Source organism: Pleurodeles waltl, chromosome 3_1, assembly GCF_031143425.1.
Source record: "Pleurodeles waltl isolate 20211129_DDA chromosome 3_1, aPleWal1.hap1.20221129, whole genome shotgun sequence".
Lineage (NCBI taxonomy): Eukaryota > Metazoa > Chordata > Amphibia > Caudata > Salamandridae > Pleurodeles > Pleurodeles waltl.
Window position 1 is genome coordinate 1,341,429,622 of NC_090440.1, and position 27,418 is coordinate 1,341,457,039.

Consider the following 27,418-nt stretch of genomic DNA (forward strand, 5'->3'; position numbering starts at 1 on the left):
AAGTGTAAAAGATTTGTTCATTATTATCGTTCCAAACACATTGATTCTTTAGAAGCCAAGGTGCAAGACATTGTCTGTAACTTACATCATTTACATACCTCTGGTCTATGTTGTGCATCCATAAGAACTCACCTAGCGGCAGTATCCGCATATCTACAAAACAGACAACACACTTCCCTGTTCAGGATTCCTGACATTAATGCCTTTCTGGAATGTCTTAAAGTAATTTGTCTAGGGTGCCACAAGCTCCCACTTGGAATCTCACTATTGTATAAACAAAGTTAATGGGCCCTCCATTTGAACCCCTCTCGTTTTTATCCTGGACGGTATCATTTCTAGTTGCTTCACTCAGACGTGTCAGTGAGCCTCAGTCATTAACTTTAGAGGAACCTGTTTTCCGACTACATAGTTAGGGTGGTACTACGTACTAATCCTAAATTTCTTAGAAAGGGTGTGTCTTAATTCCACCTTAAAAAGTCTACCGAATTTGCAGGGTTTTTTTTCCCCATCCTGACTCAGTTGTGAAGAGGGCTCCACACACCTTAGTTATAAAACAAGCCTGCAAGTATTATTCACCACACAAAGGAAAGGGCATTTCTAAATTTGGCATTGCACGTTGGATTGTCAAATGCAATCACAGACCCTCCACCTCTGTAAAGTACTGCTTCGGTATCTATTCTAAAGGGAGGAATATCTATTCTTAAGGTGAGGTTTCCATCATAAAAAACAGTTACCTTCATTAACTGTCTTTCTGGTTGATACACATATCTAATTGCAGATTTCTCCCCACCCTCCTGCCTCCCCATTCTTTGAAGCAACCTTATTTTTCCATCTTTGAAAGTCCTTAATTATAGATCTTCACTCTCTACCTCCAATTGTTCATGCTCCTTGTATGTAGGGACAGAAGGCCAAGAATGAAATTAATGTTGATGCATAGGAGTGGTGCTAATGTGTAGCTACACTGTCAATTCCGGGTTCGAATGAGACCACGAAGCGATGTCCAGGAGAACTGCTGTGAAAACATATGGATCAAGTCTGCACCTGGTGAGTATTCTAAAGGTAGGGAATCTGTGGTTAGATAGAGTATCCACTTGAAAGAGTGCCACGAAAGTAAGTAACTTGTTTGTTTGGTTCACTGATGTAGACCTACACCTGTCCTTTTCTCTGAATCACCAAATTGTTCCATCCTTGCATGTGTCCGTCTCTTTAAATCTTTCACCAGTCCTTTGTTTACCGCATAGGTTTCATGAGCCGTCATTGTGGTCCAACTGTCATTAAAGACTTCACCAAAGTACAAGTTTGGGCATTCCTCTGGTTTGCTGGTCTCTGTTAACAGGTGACACCTGAGAACAGTTCTAGGTCAGATAACGAAGAGCACATTTGAACCAATCTGAAATCAGTTACCACTCCTAAAAGTTAGTTGTTGTTTTGGCATTCTTCGCCTCCACGAGACTGAGTGAGATTCAATCTTTCCCTAAAAGAATCATTTTGTATGTTTCCATTAATGCAAGGTCCCCTTATGCACCAGTCCATGGTTAATCTCCAAAGTATAGATAAACTTCAACCTCAATGAGCTGGTAGTTAAAATATTTTTTTCAGAACCCTAACTTTGAGAAGAGGTACATGGGTGCCTCATTCTACATCAGCAGGTCAAAGGTTTAAAGGTAATCTGCTTCTGTTTGATTTCAGAAATCTTTAGAAATGTAAGCTTCTTTTCAAACATGGAATCATACAATGGGTAGTTTCCTTTATTACTTCTTGTCATGAAAAAAGCAGACTGGCCCCACAAGGGCACTATAAATGCACCCTCTGAGAAGTGTGGCAATTTGGTGGCAAGTAGTAGTGGCAAGTACTGGCACTCTCTACATGAGTGCTCTTAGCACATGTATGTTGTGCAGCTATTAATAAGTGTTGCAACTCACTCATGCATCAATTTGCATCCAATTACGTGTAGGACACGTCTCTAGCTTTAGTACATTTCATAGATTTGCATGCTGTTCACCGTCCTGTCTGCATTCAGGCACTCCTACCATTTATAGTCTTTCACTTTGTGCTACGAGATATGAGGCATGCCGGTCTCTGAGGGGAATGATGTTCTGCGAATACTCACATTGGCTGAAGTTTGTCTTTACCAATGAGTTGATTGTGCTACTGAAGTGACACTGTTTACAAACTTTAGTCACACTTTTTGTACTGCATATTTAAAGCTGCTTTGAGATCTACCAGTTCGCCAGAAGGAAATTAAGGCACTTGAATTTACAAAATATACTAATACTAATGCTGGAGAATTATAGCTTCAGGTAAGTAGCATATTTCTTCAGTTATAATGCATACTCAACATCCCAGACTGAACTGTGGCTTTGTCTGTTCACATGGCCATGTGATACACATTAAACTGCAGGAAAAGTACATGGGGCAGTGTGGAATTTGAGCAATGGGCAGAATGATCTTCACAGTTTCCAGTCCTGCATCCTGGTAGCAGAGCTATCCCAAAGCGGTTGCAGCAGATGATAAGTTTTTCAGGAATTGCTATCCTAGCCTGGAATTAATAATTGTTGACTTTAGATACTTTTTCTGGTTTCGGAGATCAGTTGGTCATGTTTATGTTGAGGGAGGCTGCTTGTTTATTTTTTATTTATTTTTATCTGTTGCAATTAAGGACTTGGTCTTCCCTGTTCTTGCCTCTAGTTTGTCTATTGCCAAGTTTGTTGTGAGCCCTTCCACAAGTTCTGCCTAGAAGAGAGTGAGCGCCCTCTTGATGAGCAATTGGAGAACTGGTGCTGCCGTCGATGCAAATTTTGTCATGTGTGCGGAAGACAACACGAAGCTACAAAGGTAAGAAGACCATCCCATTCAATTTTTTCGGCCCTTAATACCAACCCTGAAAACACATAGTTACTCTATTTATCGTACCACATGTGCCAATATCAGGAGTAAACCCTGGCCGATATCACATGCCATGCAGCACTCATGTTTGCTTCTTCTCCCCATATAGCAACTGCTGGAATGTAATAAATGTCGGAACAGCTATCACCCTGAGTGCCTGGGGCCCAATTACCCAACAAAACCCACCAAGAAGAAAAAAGTGTGGGTGAGTTTGGCGCTTCCTTCTATCTTCTATATCAAATGGGCAAAATACACACCATCAGATTTCCCACAGAATTGTAATCTGCTGTAATTGTACTTGGGTCATAAAACAAGGAGCAAAGGATATCGACTCAGTTACTTTAGGTTGTGGAAATTTTACGGTTGAGTTATGCTTGATATTTTTGGCGTTATTTAAGCAAACACTTTATTCTTAATTGTGATTTAATGCATACCTTGAAATGCCTATGTGTATGATCAGGCCTGCCAGCATGAGTTCTTTAGCAGTTCTAAACCTATTACTTTGAAATGGGACGTTGGGCTTGATATATAAAACTATTGCTTCATCTGGTTTCGGCTCGATCAGCCGAAACCAGATGAAGGGGGATTCTTTGTTATGGGATTTTCTCTATCTGTATAACAGTAGACCATATCAGAATTTGACGGTAGCCCTTGAACACATTGAAAACATATCTAAAGGAGGCAGCCTTGTCTATTGTTCATGTTAATACTTTTTTGGTTGTAAAAAGTACATCTATTTAGCCAAATTAAAACTACAATACTTTTGTGTGAGAACACCACTATTTTGATAATTCTTTAGTAACGGAAAATAAATAGGAAGTTGAGCCTTAAATTGGCTCTTTCTTAGTGCTATTCAACATTGCACCTTTAAGCATTTCCATGTTCTGCATGCAGTACACGGTCAGTGAGAAAGCCCAATTTTGTAACTTGCTAGATAAGCAACCCAAACACTACTACCTATTTTTGTCTGAAATCTAGTTTTTAAGTGTTTTCTTTTTTTTGCCGTCATTCAACGTTTTTAAGAAGCTAGTACTGAAACTCAACCCAAACATATGTAGATCTGCCTCCAGGGTTACTTCTGCTCATCAGGCTCCAGCCTTCATTAATGGATGTAGCTGAGTGTCCAGATTAAAATAATGGATCTACAGCCTCTGATCCTTTGTTTCTTAAGGAATATTTCACCACTAGACTCTAATAGGGTCTCATCTAACAAGTGCTGCAACAATGCTGGTCTTACCTCTTCGGCCTGAGAAGGAACGCAATTAACTGGATACAGTGAGTAAAAATTCTACACAATCTCTGCCACAGCATTGAGAATAGCAAGTTTTATAGCACTACTTGTCTGTTGCAACAGAGCTTTGGAATTCTTTGGACCAATTTATTGATCAGCTAAGGAAGCTGGAGAAGTTGACATTAAGTACAGCCAGTAAAGCTGATATGGTCCACTTGTAGAGTAAGCCACAGTCGCTCACTGAGGCACTTCTCCTGGTTAAGACTTGAATTCTTAGCATCTCAAGAAAAGCAAAAATGTGGATATGCCTTTTTCCTCCCTTCTCTAGTCTGAATATGGATGAGGAACTGTAGTAGATGAAGGTAGGATCGAAAGCTAAATGCGTCTGCTCAGTAAAAAAGGAGGGCTTCCTCTAAGTGCAGTCCAAAGGATGTGTGTGGTCAAGGTTAAAAGACACATTCCTCTTTGGAAAAGACAGTAGCAACTGCAGCGCCAAGAGCAACAGCTATAACAAAAGCATTTTTTTTCAAAGACAATTCTCAAAAAGGCAAAAGTATTTATCAACCTTCTGCTGGTCTTGGTAAAGGTCTAGTAGCAAGGCAATGATTTCTCATTTCTGTCGACACCACCCAGGCCCTTAAGGAGTGGGTGGGCAGTGCATCATACAGAGGGAGGCGCTTAGCAGCTTGAGAAGAGGAATTAATTCCAACCATTTTCCTGCCTGGCAGAAGCATCAGAACCAATATTTGGGTATTGGAGTTTGCCGGGTCTGGATGCCAAATTAGATTTATTTCCTGTGCCTTCCATTCCTCCAAAGGTATTAAGGTCCATGAAGATGACCACTCCGGAGGTCCTTTCTCTTCACCAGATAGATGTTGAGCTTATTCTCAAATTATAGTTACACAAAGCAGTCTACTGCTACTGTGCTTATCATGACGAGGCTGATTGACATGACTGGTGCCATACATTGTTGTCTTAATTGAATGCTGCCCTGTGGAAGCCTGTGAAAAGCCAAAACGCTTTGGCTGTATATGTACACTTTGAAGAACACGAATAAAAAGACAAGCATAAAGGACCTACTCATCTTTTATTACTTTTTAGGTGTTTCTTCTTTTTGTACACTTTGTAGCCTCTCTATTATGAAGAAATGAATTAATGACACATTGACCCTGCAACCACGAACCCCTCACCATCTTTGTGAACCAAGAATTCCTGCAGGAAGCCAACATCCATTAACCACTTCCACCCTACCCTCCCCTCCTCAACACCATCACATCCACAGCATCCTTAGAGGATCTTTAGCATCCTTCATTCCTTGCATCAAGACCACTCCATAGGAATCCATGGCAACGCAGAAAATTGCCTGTATCAATTGAAGGACTGTTTCGCCTGTGAAGGTAACTGCTCTTGAGGATCCTGCTGTTCCCTCTGACTAGCTCTCTGCCGGATTTGGTCACCCCAAGTGCTTCTTACGGATCGCATTGACACCCAAGTTTTCTTGAAAAAAGTGTGTAATTCATTGACTTTGTCGAGGCATGTTCTCAAATTAGTATTATTGCACTGTTTTTTCATTGTCTGTAAATTCTATATCTCTGGAACTCTCTAGTTGATCTTTTTTGTTCTAGTATCTATATACTTAGAAAAATACAACCTATCTTTATAAATTGATGTTGAATTTCAGAAGCGTTGTGTTGATTTTGTTTTATTCAGTTGTTGGTGCTGTTTAAATGCTTAACACTTGTTGCTCTGTGTAAAGCCTTGCTGCTCAGTGCTACAGCTACGCAGGTTTGAGCTGAGGGTTTGACAGACAAAACCTAAGGGTCCTAAAGGTGTTTGGTAAGTGTATTACACATTGATGTTGCACTACAACACCATAAATTACACACTGTTTCCTCACACGTGTCCATTACCAGCCAGCATCGAAGGCCAGCAGACTCGCCAATCGTTTTTGTGGCCGCAGACGCATCTCCAACAAGCCTTGTGGGATGCAAATCCAGGGGCCTGCCCAGTCTGGCACTACCTGGCAGATGCAGCCTTCATACCTCCTTCACAATATCATGAGCTATTTGTGGGTGACAAGATCAAGCACCGCCTGCCCCACTGGCAGTCCATAATTTTGGGCAAGTGGGTATCTTAAGTTGTTCAGTGGGGTTAAGCCCCTCCATTCATGGAAAACCCACCACCCATGCCGCTTTCCTTAGTTGTGCTGATGGAGGATCATTTCTCCCTGTTGCATCAGGACGTGCAGGCTCTTTTGACCAAAGCGGCCATCAAGAGGATGCCAGCATCAGAAATAGCTTGTGATTGCTATTCCTGTTATTTTCCGGTGCCAAAAAAGGATGGCGAGCTCAGTCGTGTTCTAGATCTGCAGCCTATCAACTAGTTCCTGAAAAAAGAGAAATTCAAAATGCTCACGTTGGCTCAGTTCCTGGGTGACATAGACCCCGGAGACTGGATGGTAGTGTGTGGTTGCAGGATGCATATTTCCATTATCTTGCTCTGTCGGCCTTCTGACATTACCTGCGGTTCACAGTGAGTAACCACCCCTTTCTGTTTGCTGTGCTTTTTTTTTACCCTTACCATTGCCCTCCGGTGTTAACAAAAGTGATGGTGGTGCTTCAAATCATTTGCGGAGTTCAGGGGTTCCAGTCTTCCTTTACCTCGATGACTGGCTGTTGGAAGTCTGGCTCGCCCAAAACGTGTTTGTCACTCACCTATAAACATGACGAAGTCACACCGGACTTCCCTCTCAGATGCTACCTTTCATTGAAGCCATTCTGTACACAGTGCAATTTCATGCCTATCCTCGGGACCAGCAAGTTCAGGGTATTCAGGCCATGATTTAGATGTTCCAGGCTTTATCCTGAATTTCGGGGACACTTACTCTAAGACTGCTGAATGTTCTGGCCTTCTGGATCCTGCTGGTAAAGCATGCCCACTACCATATACAGTCTCTGCAGTGGGACCTGAAGTCCCAGTTGACGGAGCATCGGGAGAATTTCTCCAACCTGGTCCAGATACTGGGGAAAACTGCAAAAGACCTGCAGCAGTGGCTAATAAACAATTGGGTCAAAGGCAGACCCCTTCCTTCCACATCCAGACCTCTCAGTGATGACAGATGTCACACCTGAGTTGAGATGGACATCTGGCAGATGTGGAGATCTGTGGACTCTCTCTCAGATTGAGTCTCAGCTCCACATCAACTTGCTGGAGATGACAGCGATTTGCGTTGCATTGAAAGCTTTCCTCCTAGCTGTAAGAAGCTGGCCCTAAAGTGCTCTATTTAGGGTAGTGTGGTCGAGCAGCCTTAAGCTTAACACAAAGGGGTGCAGGACATTCACAAGTACCGATAATACTGAACTTAGGGGGCTTTAGTGGTGTGCAGGGTAGTAGCCAAGGGGCTGCTGACCATGGGGCCACTACACCTCCTATATGACCACTTTCTGTGGGAAGTGGGCGTAACCCTCTCCAAGAATTCCGAGGTATGCCTTCACGAAGGCTACAAAGGTGTCCACCTCACAGTAGCCCACCTTAGGGGTGTTACTAGCCTGGAGGTGGCACACCTACCTGACTAGATAATTTTCCAGCCTGTCCTGGTGCCAAGCGAGCTCTGGACAGAAGATGTGGCTTCCTCTCCTGTGAAGGGAGCCAGAACTGCATTTCAAATGCAGAGTCCTTTGAGGCTTGCCGCCTTTGGAAGGCTAATCAGCAAGTCATCCTGTGGGAGGGGGTATTATACCCTCTTACCGATCAGGCGTTTGTTCTGGAGCTCCTGAGAGCTAAAGGCTCTCACCCTAGGGGGCCAGAATCCTGTCTTGGGTGGCAGGCACGCAGAAACCAGTCAGCAAGAACACCAGAGGCTGGTAGGTTTTCAGGGATACCACATAGGTGCCTCCTATGTGCATGTATTGATAAATCCATCACTGGAATCAGTGTCGGCTTATCAATACAAAATGTTTGATACCAAACATCCCTATCTTTAGTGAAGCCATCATGTACCTGGGGAACTCATATTGACCGCTGTCCTGCACATGCATTTAGAATGGCTTCCCTGGCCACTTACTATACCCGAGAATTGACAGACATAGCAGGGGAAAATCTGCTCTTGCAGATATGCCCGCACATGTAAAAATAATGCACACTGTCTTAGGGTTGTAAGGCTTGCTGTAGGGGTGACTTGCATATGTTGCATGCCGTGTTAGGGGACATGGCACACACGCTGTGTGCCATGTTGTGTTTTCATTTTTGTAGGAAGCTGGCTCTGTATATACTATATCAAAATGAGAGGTAGTGTGCACTGAGTCCAGGGGTTCCCCAAGAGGCTTGACAGAGGCAATAATAGATAATACTAATGCTCTATTTGTGGTAGCGTGGTTAAGCATTTAGGCTTATCCGAGGGTAGTGTTAAGCATTTGTTGTACACAGACAAGCAATAGAAGAAACACACACTGAATTACTTAACTCCAGACCACTAGGATTTTATATAGAAGAATATATTTTTGTTACTTTATTACTAGAACCACAAGAAGTAAATACTGTTGCAGGTTAGTACTTAGTATAGACATCAATGTAACTTTGTTTCACTTAAGTTAAGTAAACAGTTTTTAAGAAAACAGAGAATCTGTTTTAAAAGTGGACACAGTGCATTTTCAGAACAGTTCTGAGGGAAGAAAATAAAGTACAGTTTGAGGTAAGTACATGACTTACAGTTCCAGTCTCCGGGTTATATGTAGTCCACCTTGGGGGGTCAAGTCAACCCCAAACACCCACCACCAGCAAAACGAGGCTGGCCGGGTGCAGAAGTTGAGCAATTTTAACCTGGGCTCCTATGGAGACAGGGGGTACTCGGAATTCTGTCTGCCAGCAGATAAGTACCCGCGGCACAGAGGACAGACAGGGGGGATTAGAGGAGCACTGGAGGGGCCCCAAGTAGGCACCAATCCCACACCCTTAGTGGCACTGGGGCGGCCAGGTGCAGGGTGCAAACAGGGCATTGGGTTTCCAATGAAACTCTATGGGGGGTGTATCCCGGGGGTCACTCAATCGTGGTCTATGGGGGTGTCTCAGGCACACCACCGGTCGGACAGGGAAGAGGGCCGCCTGTCGATCATCGCTGCAGCAGTTGTCGATTCCGCCAAGGCCGGGGGGCTGCGGGTGCAGTGGGTCCTTTGGAATCGGTTATCTTCCTCCTGGGCAGTCGTGGTCAGGTGGTCCTCTGTATTCCCTCTGCAGTCGCCGTGGAAGGGTTAGAGAAGTCAACCCATGGTGGTCACTTGGTCGCCATCTCCTCGGAGTCCTCTCTGGTCAGTTGGGCCACCTGGACTTGGGCAGTGGGTGTTGGGTGCAGAGTGGTTAGGACTCCCGCTTCTGGAGTGAGGTGGGAGTCCTTTATCAGAGGGTTCTTCTTCTGTTCTTCTTTGGACATGGCCATTGTCCACAGGAGGTCTTGATCCTCTGTGATGAAGGCAGTGCTCTGGAGGTTTTTCAGAAGTAGCTGTACCTGCAGGACACGTCACTTTTCTTCTGCAGGTTCTTTGAAGCAGGAGACAGGCCGGTAGGGCTGGGGACAAGTCAGTTGTTGTCTCCTTTCCTTCTCTGCTGGGGTTTCAGCTAAGCAGTCCTTCTTGTGAGGTCGTCAGGAATCTGACTAGCTTGGTTCAGGGATCCCTTAAATACAAGATTTAGGGACGTATGTAGAGTTAGAGGGCATTAGCCAGTGGCTACTGTCCCTGTTGGTGGCTACACCCTCCTGGTACCCACTTCCTTTTGGGGGGGTGGGGGGGGGGCATTCCTATCCCTATTGGCCCTGATCCTCCAAACCAAGATGGAGGTTTCTGCAAGGAGGGGGTCACTTCAGCTCTGGACACCTTAGGGGTGGCCCTGGCTGAGGTGGTGACTCCTTGTTTTTCCTAATTATCCCTCTGGACTTGCTGCCAAAAGTGGGCTTTGTCCGGGGGGGCTGGGCATCTCCACTAGCTGGAGTACCCTGGGGCATTGTAACCCTGTGCTCTGCTCTGTGCTCGTATTTTTACACACACCAGTTCAGGGATACCCAGCATGGCTGCATGGGTTTTGAGTTCTACCTCAGCCCATGCTGAGGACTCCAAATTATTCCATAGCAAACATTCTAATGGGATTGCAGAAGAGATCACTACCTGTTTCAGGCCATTAACCCCTCCCCATTCTAAAGTCACCATTGCCATGGGATGGACCTCAAGTTTCATTGTCAGCATTGGTGACTGGATATTTTTGTCCAGCCAAATACTGTCCTGCGGAAACCAGTTTTTCTGTCACCATGGTGACACTGGCACCTGTATCCCTTATGGCTTCTACATTTGTCCCATTTTTCATGAGCTGCTGTCTGTATTTTTGCATGTCAGGTGGCCAGCCAGCTAGTGTGGCTATATCCACCCCACCATCAGAGACTAAAGTTGCTTTAGTGTGAACCCTGATTTGCTCTGGGCACACTGTTGATCCCACTTGGACACTGGCTATTCCAGTGCTAACTGGAGTAGAAGTTGTGGGATCTTTTCTTGGGACAGGACTTGTGTCCAGTTTGGTGTCCATGCTGTCTACAGGTGTGACACCAGGCCTTCTTGGGATCAAAGTTTTTACCCTTATACCCATTTGTGGACTGTGAAGAGGCTCGGGCCTCCCTTCCTGAGCAGGTTTTTCGGGGACTTGAAAAAGCTCTTTAGTTTTGTCCTTGGATGTCTCACCAACCTTCCCCTGGGGAGGCTTTGTGACCCCTTTCTTTTGGTCACCCTCTGTGGAAGTCTTGGCCACCCTTCTCTTGACCCAGTGGTCTGCCTTCTTTCCCAATTCATGGGCAGAAATTGGACCTAGGTCTACCAGATGTTGATGCAACTTGTCATTGAAGCAGTTACTTAACAGATGTCCTTTCATAAATAAATTATACAGCCCATCATAGTCATGCACTCCACTGCCAGTTAGCCAACCATCTAGTGTTTTGACTGATTAGTCAACAAAATCAACCTAGAACTGGCTTGAGGTTTTGTGAGCTCCCTTGAACCTAATTCTGTACCTCTCAGTTGAGAATCCAATGCCCTCAATCAGGGTAACCTTCATGAGGTCATAGAATTCTGCATCTTTACCAGCGAGTGTGGGGAGTCTATCCCTACACTTACATGCAAACAGTTCTCAAAGGAGAGCTCTCCAGTGAGATCTGTTTAGCTTTCGGGTTGCACAAGCCTTCTAAAAGCTGTGAACCACTTGGTGATATCATCACCTTCTTCATATTTTGAAACAATCCCTTTGGGGATTTTTAGGATGTCAGTATTCTTTCTGACCCTATTTATGTTGCTGCCACGTGTATGGGTGCTAATCCCATTTCTGCTCTCCCTTTCTATAGCTAGGAGCTGTTTCTCCAAAGCTAATCTTTTGGCCATCCTTGCTAAAAGGATATCCTCCTCATTGAGGCTGTCCTCAGTGTTCCCAGAGGGACTGGTCTCCCCTGTGGAAGAACCATAATCTGAGTCTGATTTGTGGAGACAGGGGTCTTGGAACCCTGGTCTCCCTAGTTAGGGTGGGTGGGGGGGTTGAGGGGGATCTGCCGCCTGATCCCCAACTTCTTCCCCATCTGAGGGGAAGTCTTCCCCTTCAGTAGGGTGGTCCCTGGTGTACTCTGCCAAGAGCTCCTGGAGCTTGACCTTGGTAGGGTTGGACCAAGTTTTAATCTTTCTTCTCTTACAGAGGGACCTTAGCTCTGTCATCCCTAGATGAAGTTAAGGGGTGAGTTTGAGTTCCATCACCATATCCTCTTAGCTACTCATTATGTCTCTAAAAGTTGGGATTACTTTTTAAGAAACTAAAAACTACTTCTAGTACTTAAATCCTTTTCCAAAACTTGTAAACTTAAAAAAGAGAAGCTAACAGGGACTTACACAAGGCCATAGCAGGACTTTTAACAATTTGGAAAAATAGTCAAAATTCAAAAATCGAATTCCTAATGACAATTTTGAAATTTAGTCGTGCGATCACGTATTGGATGAGTAGTCCTGCAAATGCAAAGTCTTAGACCCCACTGCTGATCCACGGATGTAGGCAGCTGGCTCAGTATATACTATTCAAGTCCAGGGGTTCCCCAAGAAGCTTGACAGAGGCAATATTAGATAATACTCATGCTCTATTTTTGGGAGTGTGGTTGAGCAGTTAGGCTTATCAGAGGGTATTGTTAAGCATTTGTTGTACACACACAAGCAGCAGCGTAGGTGAAAACACACACTCAATGACTTAACTCTAGGCTGATAGGTTTTTATATAGAAAAATATTTTTGTTAATTTATTTCTAGAACCCCAAAATTCATTTAGCAGGTAAGTACATAAAATGAAAGGTACTTTGCATAGTAATACTTAGGACTTTGAATAGAATCAATATTGTACACAATTTTCTTTAAAATGGCAAAAAGCTATTTTAAAAGTGGACACTGCAATTTTCAACAGTTCATGGGGTGAGGTAAGCACAGTACAGTTTCTGAGGTAAGTACCACACTTACAGGTTCAGTCTCCGGGGATACATAGTCCACCGTTGGGGGTTCAAGGTAACCCCGAACACCCAGGACCAGCAACACAGGTCCGGGCAGGTGCAGAGGTCAAACAGGAGCCACAATATCATAGGTGCCTATGGAGACAGGGGTACTCCGGTTCCTGGCTGCTTGCAGGTAAGTACCCGCGTTGTGGGAGGGTAGACCAGGGGGGTTTGGATGAGTACTGGATGGCAAAAAAAACACACCATCAGCGGCACAGGGTGGCCGGGTGCAGTGTGCAAACAGGGTGTTGGGTTCTCAGAGTTATATGTAGGAACACAGGGTCACTTAGGTGCTGCAGGCAGGGCACAAGGGGGCCTCTCAGGCAAGCCACTGACTGGGTAAGGGTGAGGGCCGCCTTCCGGTCATTGCTGCACCAGTGGTCGGTTTCTCTTGGGCCTGGGGGCTGCGGGTGGAGTGCTTCTCCAGGCGTCTGATATCTTCATCCCGGGCAGTCGTGGTCAGGGAATGCAGAGAGGTCAGCCCAGGGATGACTCAAAGTCGCCTTTGGGGGGGGGGGGGGGGGAGGAGGGATGGGGTTGGGGGCCTCTATGGATAGTTTCTCAGGACACAGGCCGGGGGTGTCAGGTGCAGCGTAGTTGGACTCACGCTTCTGGAGTGAGGTGAGAGTCCCTTTAAAGTTGGTTGCTTGGTCATTTCTTTGGACAGGTCCACAGTCCAACGGAGTTTCTTGGTCCTTGGTGAGGCAGGCAGTCCTCTGGAGGCTTTCGAAGCAGGAGATGGGCTGGTAGGGCTGGGGCCAAGTCAGTTCTTGTCGCCTTCTCTTCTCTGCGGGGTTTTCAGCTCAGCAGTCCTTGTTTCTTGAGGTCGTCTGGAATCTGAAGAGCTGCATTCAGGGTCACCCCTAAATACTAAATTTAGGGGTGTGTTAGGGTCAGAGGGCAGTAGCCAATGGCTACTGTCCCCGAGGGTGGCTACTCCCTCCTTGTACCCACTCCCTCTGGTGAGGGGGCACATCCCTCTATCTATTGGTCCTAATCCTCCAAAGCAAGATGGAGGATTTCTCAAGGAGGGGGTCACTTCAGCTCTGGACATCTTAGGGGTGGTCCTGGCTGAGGGGGTGACTCCTCCTTAGTTTTCTCATTATCCCTCCAGACTTGTCTCCAAACGTGGGGGCTCATCTGGGGGGCTGGCATCTCCACTAGTTGGTGTGCCCTGGGGCACTGTAACACCAGGCTTGAGCCTTTGATGCTCACTGCCGGGTGTTAAAGTTCCTCCAGGGGGAGGTGTGAAGCATGTCCACCCATGACAGGCTTTGTTTCTGTGCACGCACAGAGGCTCTTACCCCATGTGGTCAGAAACTCATCTGGAAGTGGCATGCTGGCACAGACCAGTCAGCCTTGCACTAGCAGTTCGGATAACAAACAGGGGCAAAGATGTGCGTATGTTTAGATAAATCCCACACTGGCATCAGTGAGGGTTTATTATGCAGGGAAGTTTGGTAACAAACTTCCCAGTATTCAGTGTAGACATTATGGTGCTTTTGAGTTTGTAATGACAGACTCCCAAACCATATACTCAGTATGGCTACCCTGCACTTACTACAGTGTCTAAGTCAATTCTTAGACTTGTAACATAGTTCTCATGCAGCTGTGCCCTCACCTGTGGTATAGTGCGCCCTGCCTTAGGGCTGTAAGGCCTTCTAGAGGGGTGACTTACCTATGCCACAGGCAGCAGTTTGTGGACATGGCACTCTGCCATGTCGACTTTGTCTTTTCTCCCCACTAGCACACACGAGCTGCAAAGCAATGTGCTTGTACTGAGTGAGGGGTCTCTGAGGGTGGCATAATAAATGCTGCCTCCCTTAGGGACCCTCCCTGGCCACAGGGCCCTTAGTACCAGGGGTACCTTTTACAAGGGACTTATCTGTGTGCCAGGGCTGTGCCAATTGTGGAAGCAAAGGTACAGTTTTAGGGAAAGAACACTGGTGCTGGGGCTTGGTTAGCAGGGCCCCACACACTTTCAACCAAAGCTGGCATCAGCTCTAGGCAAAAAGTGGGGGATGACCATGCCACCAGTGGCATGTTGCTATAGCACACGTCTCTTCGGAGAAGAGGCAGACTCGGCTCTTTAAGGATTCCTGGCCTATGGTTCAGTCCCTTGCTGCCTCTCCTCGTCCCCATCAGTCTGCCTTTCACTCCTTTCGTGGCAATGGAAGGGGCACCCAACTGCGTCCCTTTCCACCCGGACACTGACCCGTGCATGCTGTACAGCCTCTGCGCAGACGCGGGCTCTCAACAGGCTGCCCAGTCCACCCCTGCCACCTCCTTTGCCTCCAAGCCTTCCTAGTCCATCAGAACATCTGTGACAGTTGAAGGCAGGATTTGCCATCACCTGCCCCACTGGGAAACCATTACTACGGACAGGTGGGTGTTACAAATTGTCCAAAGGGGTTACTCCCTCCCTTTCAAGACTTAGGGGGTTATTCTAACTTTGGAGGAGTGTTAATCCGTCCCAAAAGTGACGGTAAAGTGACGGATATACCACCAGCCGTATTACGAGTTCCATAGGATATAATGGACTCGTAATACGGCTGGTGGTAAATCCGTCACTTTTGGGACGGATTAACACCTCCTCCAAAGTTAGAATAACCCCCTTATTCTCCAGCCATGCCACCATTAATGCGGTCATCTATCAGAGGATAATATGGCACTTTTCCACGAGAAGGTCAAGGCTCTCTTGGCCAAGGGAGCCATAGAGAGGATCCTTGCTCCAGAAGTAGGTTTTGGTTGTTATTTTCGCTACTTTCTGGTGCCCAAAAAGTATAAGGGCCTTCACCCTATCTTAAATCTCCGGTCCCTTAATCTCTTCCTCAAGAAGCAGTTCAAGATACGAACCCTAGCCTCGAGTCCTTTCTGCCCTGGAAACTGGATGGTAGCGTTGGACTTGCAGGATGCCTATTTTCACATTCCCATCTTGCTGGCCCACAGACGTTACTTGTGATTCGTGGTAGGTTACAAGCACTTTCAGTTCATTGTGCTCCCCTTTGGCCTTACCAGCACCCCTCAGGTGTTCATGAAAGTGATGGTAGTGGTTGCAGCTCATCTGCACAGGTTAGGGGTTCCAGTCTTCCCCTACCTTGACGACTGGCTGTTGAAAGCGGACACGCCCTAGAAAATTGTCTCCTACCTCCAGACTACAGCAAACCTTTTGCATTCACTGGGGTTCACTATACAAATGCAAAGTTATATCTGACTCCCTCTCAGGTGCTCCCTTTCATCTGAGCTGTTCTGGATACAGTGTAGTTTCAGGCTTATCTTCCCGAAAAGCGAGTCCAGGATATTCGGGCTATGACACCGACGTTCCCACCTTTATCCTTGATTTCGGTGAGAATGATTGAGGCTGCTGGGCCTCATGGCCTCCTGCATCCTGCTATTCCAATATAACAGCTGGCATATGTGGGCTCTGCAGTTGGACCTGAAGTTCCAGTAGGCGGAGAAACCCGGGGAACCTCTCCGACATGGTACTGATCTCGGAGGGAACTGCAAAAGACCTGCAGTGGTGGTTGTCGAATATAGGTTGGGTGAAAGGCAGATCCCTCTCCCTTCTCCAACCAGATCTCACAGTAATGACAGATGTGTCACTCCTGGCTTGGGGCGGCCACATGGGAGAGGTGGAGATTAGAGGCCTCTGGTCTCCTGCGGAGTCTGGGTTCCACATCAACCTTTTGGAGCTCTGGGCAATCCGACTTGCATTGAAATCATTCCTTCCCTCTCTCAAAGGGAAGGTGGTGGAGATGTTTACCAACACCACCACCACCATGTGGTGTTGCACGGTGGAATGGGGTTGAGGACTCTCTTTCATGAGGCTCTTCGCATCTGGACATGGCTGGAATGCCACAGCATATCTCTGGTGGTTCAATATCTGGGGGGGCCTCTCTGAACATCAGAGCAGACAAACTCCCCCGTCGATGCATAGTGATCATAAATGGCGTCTCCATCCGGAGGTGGCACAAAGTCTCTTTCAGCAGTGAGGAAAGCCTTGAATAGATCTGTCCAGGAGAATGCGTAAAGTGAGCCATTTTGTGCGTTGGAGTATCCAGGGTGTGACTCGCTCAGCGATGCTTTTCTTCATGAGTGGAGCTTAGGCCTTTGTACGCCCTCCCGAGAGTACTACTTCTGCCCATAGCTCTGAAGAAGATCTGGCAAGACCAGGCCCAACTAACCACGGTGACTGTGGACTGGGCACAGAGAGTCTGGTATCCCGAGCAATTGAGCATGGCCATCGATCCTCTAATCAGACTGCCCATCTGGAAGAACGGTTATCCACACAAACCTGTCCAGTCTCTGCCTCCTTGCAGGGAGATTGAGTGGCGGAAGTTGACGGTTCTTGACCTCCCCCCCAAAGTATGTAATGTCATCTTGGCAGCCAGATGTCCCGCCACCAAAACAGTATATAGGCCGGTCGTTGGAAGAAATTTGTGGCATGGTGTATCACCAAGTCAGCACCCTCAAGGGATATTTGTCTGTCATCTCTGCCATTTTAAAGCTGCTGGACCAACCTTCTCTGTTCAAATCTCCCATTGTTGGGAAGTTTCTTAAAGGCCTCACACGTATGTTCTCTCCTGTCCCGTTCATAATGGCCCAGTGGAATTTGAACTTGGTCCTCACATACCTCGTATGTGCTCCTTTCGAGCAGCTCCACATCTCTCCTATGAGGCTATTGACCCTTAAGACTGCCTTCTTGATTGCCATCACCTCTGTTCGCAGTGTGAGTCAGCTTCATGCTCTCTCTTTGAAGCAACCGTTCCTAGCAGTGCATCCTGACAAAGTGGTGCTTCATACCAGGGCTTCCTTTCTTCCCAAAGTGGTGACACCTTTTCACGTGGGCCAATCTATCACCTTGCTTACTTTTTATGCACCCCGACATCCCTCTCATGAGGAAGAGAGACTCCGCTGTCTGGATCCAAAAATTGCGTAGATGTTCTACTTAAATCGTACCAAAGATTTCCGGGTGGATGATCAACTCTTTGTGGGTTATGTGGGTGCAAGAAAGGGAAAGCGGTGTAGAAGAGGACCATCTCACGATGGATAGTCCTCTGCAGCATGATGTGCTATCGTTTGGTGAAAAAGCAACCCCCTGAGGGTTTGCGTGCTCATTCAACCTGAGCAACTGCTGCTACCACAGAGTTAGCACGTGGAATATCGGTCCTGGACATCTGCCAGGCAGCAGTCAAGTCCGCAGGGATGGCTACCTTGGCCGTTCGATCCTGCAGAACTTTTTGATGTGGTCTTGGTTCGCAGCCCACCACTGGGAATGATATTGCTTGGGTATCTATTCCAAGGTAAGGAATCTGCACCAGGAAGTCTCTATCTGATGTACAAGTTACTTATCTTCGGTAACAATATATCTGGTAGAGGTATATTCTAGTTGCAGATTCCTTACCTATCTGCCCATCCTCCCCACACAATAAGCTGATTTCTGGGGTCAGGAACTTCCTTTTAAGGGCCCTAGTTTGGCGCACCATTCTCATGTTCTTCATGGCTCCGCACTACTACCGTGGAAAGTCGTGAAAAGAAAACCGAGATCAGCACGCCAGGGTGACGCCTATATACGACAGCAGCATCTTCACGGTGAGCACAATGCCAACGATACCCGTGGAGTTCACCAACACCCCTTAACATTGAGCAGGGGTACTGCTCGAAGAAAAATCTGCAGATCCAGTCTGACGCCTGGGAAACTTCTAACGCAAGGAATCTGCAACTAGAATATGTCTCTACCAGATACATTGTTACCAAAGGTAAGTAACCTGTATATTACTACCATGAAGCAGCCTTCCAGAGCGTTAACTGTACATTCCACAAAATCAACCCAGTTTTGAGAAGACTTCTGGGTTTCTCTGAAGTTAATCCTGTATTGTAGTAAGCCTAAACCCATCAATTGGTGTCTCATTCAAAACTTGATAATTGTCTGCCTCCTCTTCCCTGGCTGCCAATAGTTTGGCTCTGCCTTTGTCCACAAAGGAGAGTCATAGGATAGCTACCCATTGCCTCTGGTGGACCTTTTGGACTTTACAGGCCCTCTCCAGAGCATTTACCCATTTGTGGATGTCATCCTTAGATTTGTAAGGGGGGAACTGTACTGCTGAGATTCCTAGAGTAAGTGTTCTTTCCTGACCCTGGAGTCTCTAGTGCTGCCACTGTTGGGTTCTAACCGCAAACTCTTCCTTTCCCTCTCTACCTCTAGGACCCTCTTTCAAGGGCCATCTGCTCCTTTTTTTAGCCTGAGCTGAGCTTGCTCAAGATTGAGCAGGTGATAACTCTTTACTAATGCTAACCCCTCTAAGTTATTATAGTAGATGGACTCAGCACAGAATATGGAGGAGAGTGAGGATAAAGTTGAGGAAGATCTATTCCTTTTGGTAACCCTTTGGCCCTGCCAGGGTTAGTAAAAGTCTACCTACCTATGTTCCCCTCTTTCGTACTATTAGTACCTCTCTCAATAGGCCCAGGGTTATCCTTAAGGACTTCTTCTGGGACCTCTTGGGCATGCTTAGGGTAAGAACCTGATGTGCTGGGTACTTCCTTGCCTAACTCTGAAGAGTCTCTCCCACCTTGGTCTCCCTGCTGTACCTGGTCTTCAGGGTGCTGGAGGTCATACTGCATGAGCATTTCTGATGGATACAACTACCTGTGGATTCCTCACCTAATGAATTCTCCCATGGCGCCAGCATTCAACGGAAATCTTCTTCCTAGCTTCTGCACGTCGACGAGGACGTCACACTAGCCCACGCGACGCCGTCTGACGTCATACAGGCAAAAAGAGGTCCTCGCCGACGTCAGTTCCCTTTTTTCCGTGCATTCGAAACGGTTATCTTCGAGGGAGCTACTGTTACTTTCGTAGTTACAGTGTATTTTTCTGCTGCGTGTATTTTCTCTGCGGTTATTATGTCTCAGAGGAAGTCTGGTTTCAAGCCCTGTCGGGAGTGTGGGGGCAAGATGTCCGTTACTGACCCTCACTCCGACTGTTTATGGTGCTTAAGCTCCGACCACGACGTCGCAACATGTGATTCATGTCAACACATGAATCCGAAAGCCCTAAAAGAACGAGAGGCTAAACTCTTCATGGCGAAGTCAAAAAAAAGGGAGAAAAAGCATCATAGGAAGTCCTCCTCGCCGAGATCTCATCGGCGTCATCGAGACTCCCGGCGCGTAGGGATTCACGGCGCCATTCCAGCAAGGAGTCTCGTTCGAGGTCGCCTTTGGCTCGGCGTCGAAAGACTTGGGAGGTCAGTCCCACTGTCACACCTCATCCGTCGACGCCGTTGCCTTCTCCAGCTTCGCCGACTTCGCCTGGACAGACTTCTTCAGTGATTGAAGTGACGCAGCCTCAGGTGTTTTCTCCGGCGTCGCAGCCGTCGAGGCTGGCGTCTGGATCGCCTTCGATCCAGGCACCCCAGTATCCTGCTTTTCCTGCCCCTAGAGCCGATAATACCGCATTTTTGAATGGGATGTATACCATCTTTCAGCAGATGGCTCCAGGCGGCGCTCCAACTGGTCCTTCGGGGCCGTTGGCTTTTACCTTGGGTGCTCCGGCGCCGTTACGGCCAGCACCCTTTATGCCCTTTAGGGAATGTGGGCTCGGCGCGGGTGTCGACTCCGGTGTCCGCTCCGGTGGCTCCAGAGGTTTCGGCCCCGGAGGTTTCCATCCCGTCGACTTCGGGATTTCGGCCAGTGACTCTGGCAGGACCATCGGAGACTCCAAGACGCGACTCTCTTCGTCTGGCTCCTACCTCGGCCCCGAAGCTGCATGTGGCGCCGGACATGGCGTCAGATGGATCCGGAGATCGGCGCCGATTCTCGACTTCGGCGGATGCCATGTCGACGCCGCGTATCGAAGAAAGGCTGCATTCTAGAAGACGCGCTCTCCGTCTTTTGGAGGAGCAGGAATACCAACGAGTCTTGGAGGAAGGAGAGATTGAGGACTCTGGCGAGGGTCTTCATGGTCTGGATACAGCCAGTGGGGTGGGTTGGATACTTCCCCTGAGTGGGACCTGTCATCTCCAGGGGAGTATACGGAGGAGGCAGCTACCTTTCACGCTGTGGTAACAAAGGCAGCTAACTTTCTGGAACTGCCTTGGCCGGTGGCGGAGGCGAAACAGAATTTGTTGACAGGTTCTGCATCCGGCTTCTTCTGCAGCGGAGCCTCTTTTACCATTCAATGAGGTTTTGCTTGATCCGGTATTGGAGGTGTGGAAGAAGCCAGTATCTTCCTCGGCTGTTCATAGGGCTGTGGCCAGGAGGTATCGGGCTGCGCCATCTGACCCTGGCTTTCTGTCCAGACACCCTACGCCGGAGAGCTTGGTGGTCCAGGCCTCCTGTTCTTCTAGATTTGCGCCTGGATCTTTTCCGACGGTGCCGGGGGACAGAGACTCCAATAAGTTGGATTCACAATCCAAGAAGATATTCTCATCCTGTAGTATGGCGTTGAAGTCCACCAACGCGACTTGTATCTTGGGGAGGTACATCTATGCTCTTATGGACGACATATCATCTTCATATACGGGGCTTCCCCAAGGACTTTTGAACATTGTTTCGGATGCCCAAGCTGCCGCAACCCAGATTATCCAATCTGGGTTGGATACGACTGACTCAGTGCTTGGGCGATGGGCACGGCTGTGGTGGCGAGGAGGCAGGCTTGGCTCTGCAACTCGGGGTTCTCTGCGGACGTACAGTCGACCCTGTTGGACCTCCCATTTGATGGGGACAAACTGTTTGGAGCCAAAGCGTATTCGGCCTTGGAAAGGTTTAAAGAAAGCAGGGCCACTGCCAAGTCACTAGGACTGCAAGCCCCTTCAAGTTGAAGTTCAAGATGCTGACCCTAGCTCAGGTGCTTTTGGCATTGAACAATGGAGATTGGATGGTGTCTGTCGACTTGCAGGATGCTTATTTTCATATCCCGATACTCAAGTCGCACAGGAGGTATCTCCGGTTTGTGGTGGGGTCGCAACACTATCAGTTTGCGGTCCTCCCGTTCGGTCTTACTTCAGCACCCCGAGTCTTCACAAAGGTGATGTCGGTGGTTGCGGCAGAGCTCAGAAGGAAGGGGATAGCAGTATTCCCTTACTTGGACGACTAGTTGATCAAAGCCAAGTCCCCGGAGCTTGTGTCGCATCATCTGCAGTCAACAACCCAGTTGTTGTTCGACCTGGGCTTTTCGGTGAATGTACCCAAATCTCACCTAGAGCCCTCTCAACGTCTCCTGTTCATAGGGGCAGTACTGGATACAACATTGAATCGAGCCTTTCCTCCGCCTCAGCGGATTCAAGATATTCAGGAGTTGGTTTCAATGTTTCAAAATGGAGCGGTCATTCCAGTCCTCAAGGTCCTACGTCTGCTTGGTCTGTTTGCCTCCTGCATACTGTTGGTCACGCATGCTCGCTGGCACATGAGGGCTCTTCAGTGGTGCCTCCGAAGGCAGTGGTCTCAACACAAAGGAGATCTCGAAGGTTCTGTCAAAATCTCCAGAGATGCTGCTGCGGACTTGAAGTGGTGGATTGCGGGCAACAATCTTTCACAAGGAAAGCCGTTCGCGCAGTCACCACCAGTGACTACGGCCATAACGGATGCTTCCACTCTAGGGTGGGGAGCTCATCTGGGGGATCTGGAGATCAAAGGGCTTTGGTCTCCAGAGGAACAGATTTTTCATATCAATCTGTTGGAGTTGCGGGCTGTACGTCTGGCTCTCAAGGCCTTCCTCCCATCCCTTCGCGGTCAGTCTGTTCAGGTCCTAACGGACAATACTACCGCGATGTGGTATATAAACAAACAGGGTGGAGTAGGGTCGTACCTTCTCTGCAGAGAAGCTCTTCGACTATGGTCCTGGGCAAAGGACCATCAGATTTGCTTGGTAGCGAATCATCTGGCCGGAGTCTTGAATGTACGTGCGGACAGTCTCAGTCGCCATTTCTCGGCCGACCACGAGTGGCGTCTCCATCCAGATCAAGTTTTTTTATCTTCCAGATGTGGGGGTTTCCTCGAATAGATCTGTTTGCCACTCGGGAGAACGCGCATTGCCCGTTATACTGCAGTCTCCAGTATCCGGTGCAGGGGGGTTTTGGGGGATGCGTTTCAGAGAAGCTGGTGCGACCAGTTGCTTTATGCGTTTCCCCCCATACCCTTGATTCCTCGAGTATTGTGGAAGATTCGCCAAGACCGGGCCCTAGTAATTTTAATAGCTCCGGATTGGCCAAGGAGGGTGTGGTATTCCGATCTTCTCCAACTCTCAATGTGCCCTCCGCTCCGTCTCCCTCTCAGGGCAGACCTCCTCTCGCAGTCGCAGGGGCAGGTTTTACACCCCAACCTCCAGAGCTTGCACCTTCATGCCTGGAGATTGAACGGGGCAACCTGAGTTCCTTCTCTCTCCCACCTGATGTAGTGGATGTTATCTTAGCGGCCAGGCGACACTCCACTAAAACTATCTACGCTAATAGGTGGTCTAAATTTGTGGTATGGTGTGGAGAGAGTCAGATTGATCCCTTACGTGCTCATTTGTCAGATGTTTTATCTTTTGCTTTGTCTCTAGCGCAGAAAGGTTGTGCAGTGTCTACTATTAAAGGTTACTTGTCTGCCTTGTCAGCCTTCATTTGTCTGCCAGACCAACCATCGCTGTTTAAATCTCCTAATCTCCTATTGTTCTTAGATTCTTGAAGGGTCTTCTAAATAAATATCCTCCAAAACCATTCGTTATGCCTCAATGGGATTTGTTCTTGGTCCTGACTTTCCTTATGGGGTCCCCTTTTGACCTTATGCATTCTTGCCCCTTAAGGTACTTAGTTATTAAAACAGTTTTCCTGGTGGCCATAACATCTGCAAGGAGAGTGAGTGAGTTGCAGGCTTTATCAGTAAAACCCCCTTATACAACTTTTTATGCGGATAAGGTGGTGTTGAGGACCAAGGCTGCTTTCCTTCCGAAGGTTGTTTCACCCTTCCGTTTGGCCCAGACAATCACTTTGTCCACGTTCTATCCTCCGCCTCATCCTTCAAAGGAGGAAGAAAGACTACATTGCTTGGACCCAAAGAGGGCGTTAAGCTTCTACATTGACAGAATGAAGGATTTCAGGCTTGAGGATCAGCTGTTTATCGGATACGTGGGCAAGAGGAGAGGAAAGGCAGTCCACAAGAGAACACTCTCCAGGTGGGTTGTTCTTTGCATTAAAATCTGTTACTCTTTAGCAAAGAAGGATCCGCCTGATGGTATTAGAGCTCATTCCACCAGGGCTAAGTCGGCCACTTCGGCTTTGGCTAGGGGTGTTCCTGTGGTCGACATCTGCAAGGCCGCAACTTGGTCGTCCCTTCACACTTTTGTGAAGCACTACTGCTTGGACTCTGAGGTCAGAAGGGACGGCCGTATTGCACGGTCAGTGCTGCAGGATTTCTTGGTTTGACCATACAGGCACCCACCACCGAGTGCGGTACTGCCTTGGGACTCTATTCATTAGGTGAGGAATCCACAGGTTGTTGTATCCATCAGAAGAACGAGTTACTTACCTTCGGTAACGACTTTTCTGGTGGATACATTAGCTACCTGTGGATTCCTCACGGTCCCACCCGCCTCCCCGTTGCCTTTTTGGTCTCACCAAGTAATCCTTGAGTGTGCTCCTCTTGGTCTTTAGGACTGCAATAGATTTTGTATATATGGATACTTGTATATGTATATATTTCTTTGTGTATATACATATTTGGTATATATAAATGTTTTGTTTTAAAAAGAAACAAAAGTTATATTAAATCTATAGCCATTTTATTGAATTGTTGTGTACTTTACAATGTTATGAGATGTTGCCTTGATCTTTCATTGCATAGGGTTATTGTTCTCATGCACGTAAAAAAATGTTGGTACTGACGTCGGCACGTCGGCGAGGACCTCTTATTGCCTGTATGACATCAGACGGCGTCGCGTGGGCTAGTGTGACGTCCTCGTCGACGTGCAGAAGCTAGGAAGAAGATTTCCGTCGAATGCTGGCACCATGGGAGAATTCATTAGGTGAGGAATCCACAGGTAGCTAATGTATCCACCAGAAAAGTCATTACCGAAGGTAAGTAACTCATTCTTCTAGGAGTTTAGATTTAGTAGGATGACTACCTGTCTTTAGTTTTCTAGACCTACATAGAGTCCTAAGTTCCTGGAACTTAGGGATGCTGTTTCCATACTCTTGAGTCTGTCTAGATTCTTTAACTGAAGACATTGCACTAGTGTATTGTATGTGTACCTACAACTACCCTAGAGTTCTAAACCTTTTCCCAAAGATTAGTGAAAGGGGTATGCCAGACCCTTATCAACCCAATCTAAAAGAAATTGATAGAAAAATATACAAATTTGCAAAAAGTATAGTATGTAGTATGTACCTAAGTCAGCAGTGGTTTCCTGTTGAAGCTCACCTATGACCAAGTGGTAAAGCAATGGAAGTCTTCATCCCAACCTCTGCATCAACAATGTAGGAGACTGGCTCAGTATATGGTGTACACCCATAGATGAGGCACCCTGTACGGAGTCCAGGCAAACTTTAGTGATAGTGTAGGATACTCTGGATAACCAGAATTCTGAGGGGTGGCTGTGGATAGCAGCTAAGGCTTATTCAATGAGGTGTAAAGCAGTTGCAAATAGCACAAAGGCCGGTCAGTGAGTTACTCACAGGAAAGAACCACACCAGTGTTAGAAAAATATTCTATATTTCTTGTATCACACACACTAGAACTAACTTTGGTAGATCTCCTACCCGAAGGTATGATTATACAAAAATGTACTGTGAAAAAGGTATGCACAGACATATGATGACATGTGCCCCTATGTGGAGGGTGGGCCAAACCAGATGCCAAGTAAATGGAATGTGATAACCACTCCCAGCCCAAACTACCACCAAACGATCCTTAGGACTGAGGAAGCACAGGAACAACCAAGATAAGTAGGATTCCCCTGGGGCCCGTGTGCTGAGGTGTTACCCAGGGTTAGGTGTCCGTAGGATAACATGGGAAACTTCCAGTTGGAGTTTTGTGGATTTGGGACCCCAAGAATGCCCGTTGGGTCATGGGATAGTGTCCCCTCCCGTGGATACCCAGAGCAGTGGAGTAGCTACACTAGGGAGCCCAGGTGCAAAGGCGTGATGTCATATTGGGACCTCGAATCCAAGTCAGTGGGGACCTCGGTTGTCCAGCTACTGTCGTGACCCATGGACCAGGTCAGTGGAATCCAGGCGTGGATTCCTGAAGAAGCAGACCTAAGGAGAAAGACAGAGTCCAGACCACCTGGAAGTGCCCAGGGAGGGCCAGAGGGCAATGCCCACCCTTCCCAATTAGTCTTTCCTGTGTGGTGGTGGATTAAGAAGTGCAGCTGTTGAGTCCAGGTGATACAGGAAGACCCCTGGATTCATCTACAAGCTGTCCATATGTGCACCAGTATGCCAATTGTGGGGTGTAAAAGTTTCTTACCAACTAAATTTAATGGAGAGAACACTGACACTGGGGTTCTGGTTAGCAAGATCCCAGTGTACTAGATTCTAAACACATAGACACCAGGCAAAATGTGGGGGTAACTATGCCAGAAAGGTGCTACCTTTTTACAGGGGCAGGATCAGATATTTTACTCAGGAGTAGCAAAATATAACATCCAACAGGTGGGTCCTCATGCAACCATGCTATGCCCTACCTACCATTCCTTTTTATTTGTGGCCCAGCGAGTCCTTTCATTGGGCACAGATAAAAGTTATGTTTATAGGACCCAGCATCCCAGTTCAAATCTCCAATTGTGATGAGACCTTTGAAAGGTTTAAACTGTATGTTTCCTCCAAACCCTTTTGTGACGCCACAGTGGCATCTTAATTTGGTTCTCACTTTCTTCATGCACAGCATTCGAACCCATGCACCTCTGTTCAGGACATTTTCTGACCTAGACGACTATGGGTTATTTTTAGATTTCTGCGGATGGGTTACTCTTTCAGAAAGGTGACCGATATCCGTCCGCCGAAATACAAATTCCATTAATTCCTTGGGAATTTCTATTTTGGCAGACAGGATATCTGTTACCGTAGTGACGGAATAACCCATCCGCCAAAATCTTAATCAAGCCACGTGTTTATAGTTGCTGTGAATTCAGCTTGTTGCATGAACAGACTCTGAGCTTTCTGGTTGCAGCTACCTTATACCACCTTGTTCCATACAAAGTGATACTGTGGTCCATGGGGCCTTCTTGCCTAAAGTGGGTGTGACTTTTCATGTTGAACAATTTCTTTTTAACCTTCTGCACCTCCTACCCACATACCAACTTCTTTTAGATGAGCACATGCCCATTCTGCTCCAGGGTTTTTTTGCAACAAGAACCACAGAGTGTGTTCTGGCCTTTGAAATGAGGAATGGTTGTTACTCCCTGTTTCCTGATGCCAAAGATGGTCGGAGGCTTTCTTCCCATTTTAGTTCTTAACCCTCTGAATGCCTTCTTGCAGAAGGACAAATTCAAGATGCTCTTCCTGGCCCAGGTTGTGTGCCTTACACCCAGGAAACTGAATGGTGGTTTTGTATCTGCAGGACATTTACTTTCATGTACTCATCCTGCAGTCCCACAGACTACACTTGTTGTTCAAATTGGGCCTGGAACATTTTCGGTTTTCCGTGCTCCTCCTCAGACTCAGCAGTAACTTTTGAGTTTACAAAAGTGATACGGGTCATTGCAGCACACCTTCAGTGGTCAAGGGTACCAGTTTTCAACTACCTCGATATGTAGTTGTAGAAGGCAGATTCACC

At 47.2% G+C, this 27,418-nt stretch overlaps 1 protein-coding gene across 2 annotated transcripts in view; it reads left to right on the top strand.

Annotated features, from left to right (window-relative positions):
* The window catches only part of KMT2A (lysine methyltransferase 2A), a 1,244,888-nt gene that overhangs the window by 662,804 nt on the left and 554,666 nt on the right, over window positions 1–27,418 (top strand). For both annotated transcript variants that reach the window (XM_069224744.1, XM_069224745.1), the window contains exons 11-12: window positions 2,689–2,835; window positions 2,996–3,091. In XM_069224744.1, coding sequence (XP_069080845.1) covers window positions 2,689–2,835; window positions 2,996–3,091 — 243 coding nt within the window. The remainder of the gene's footprint in view (window positions 1–2,688; window positions 2,836–2,995; window positions 3,092–27,418) is intronic.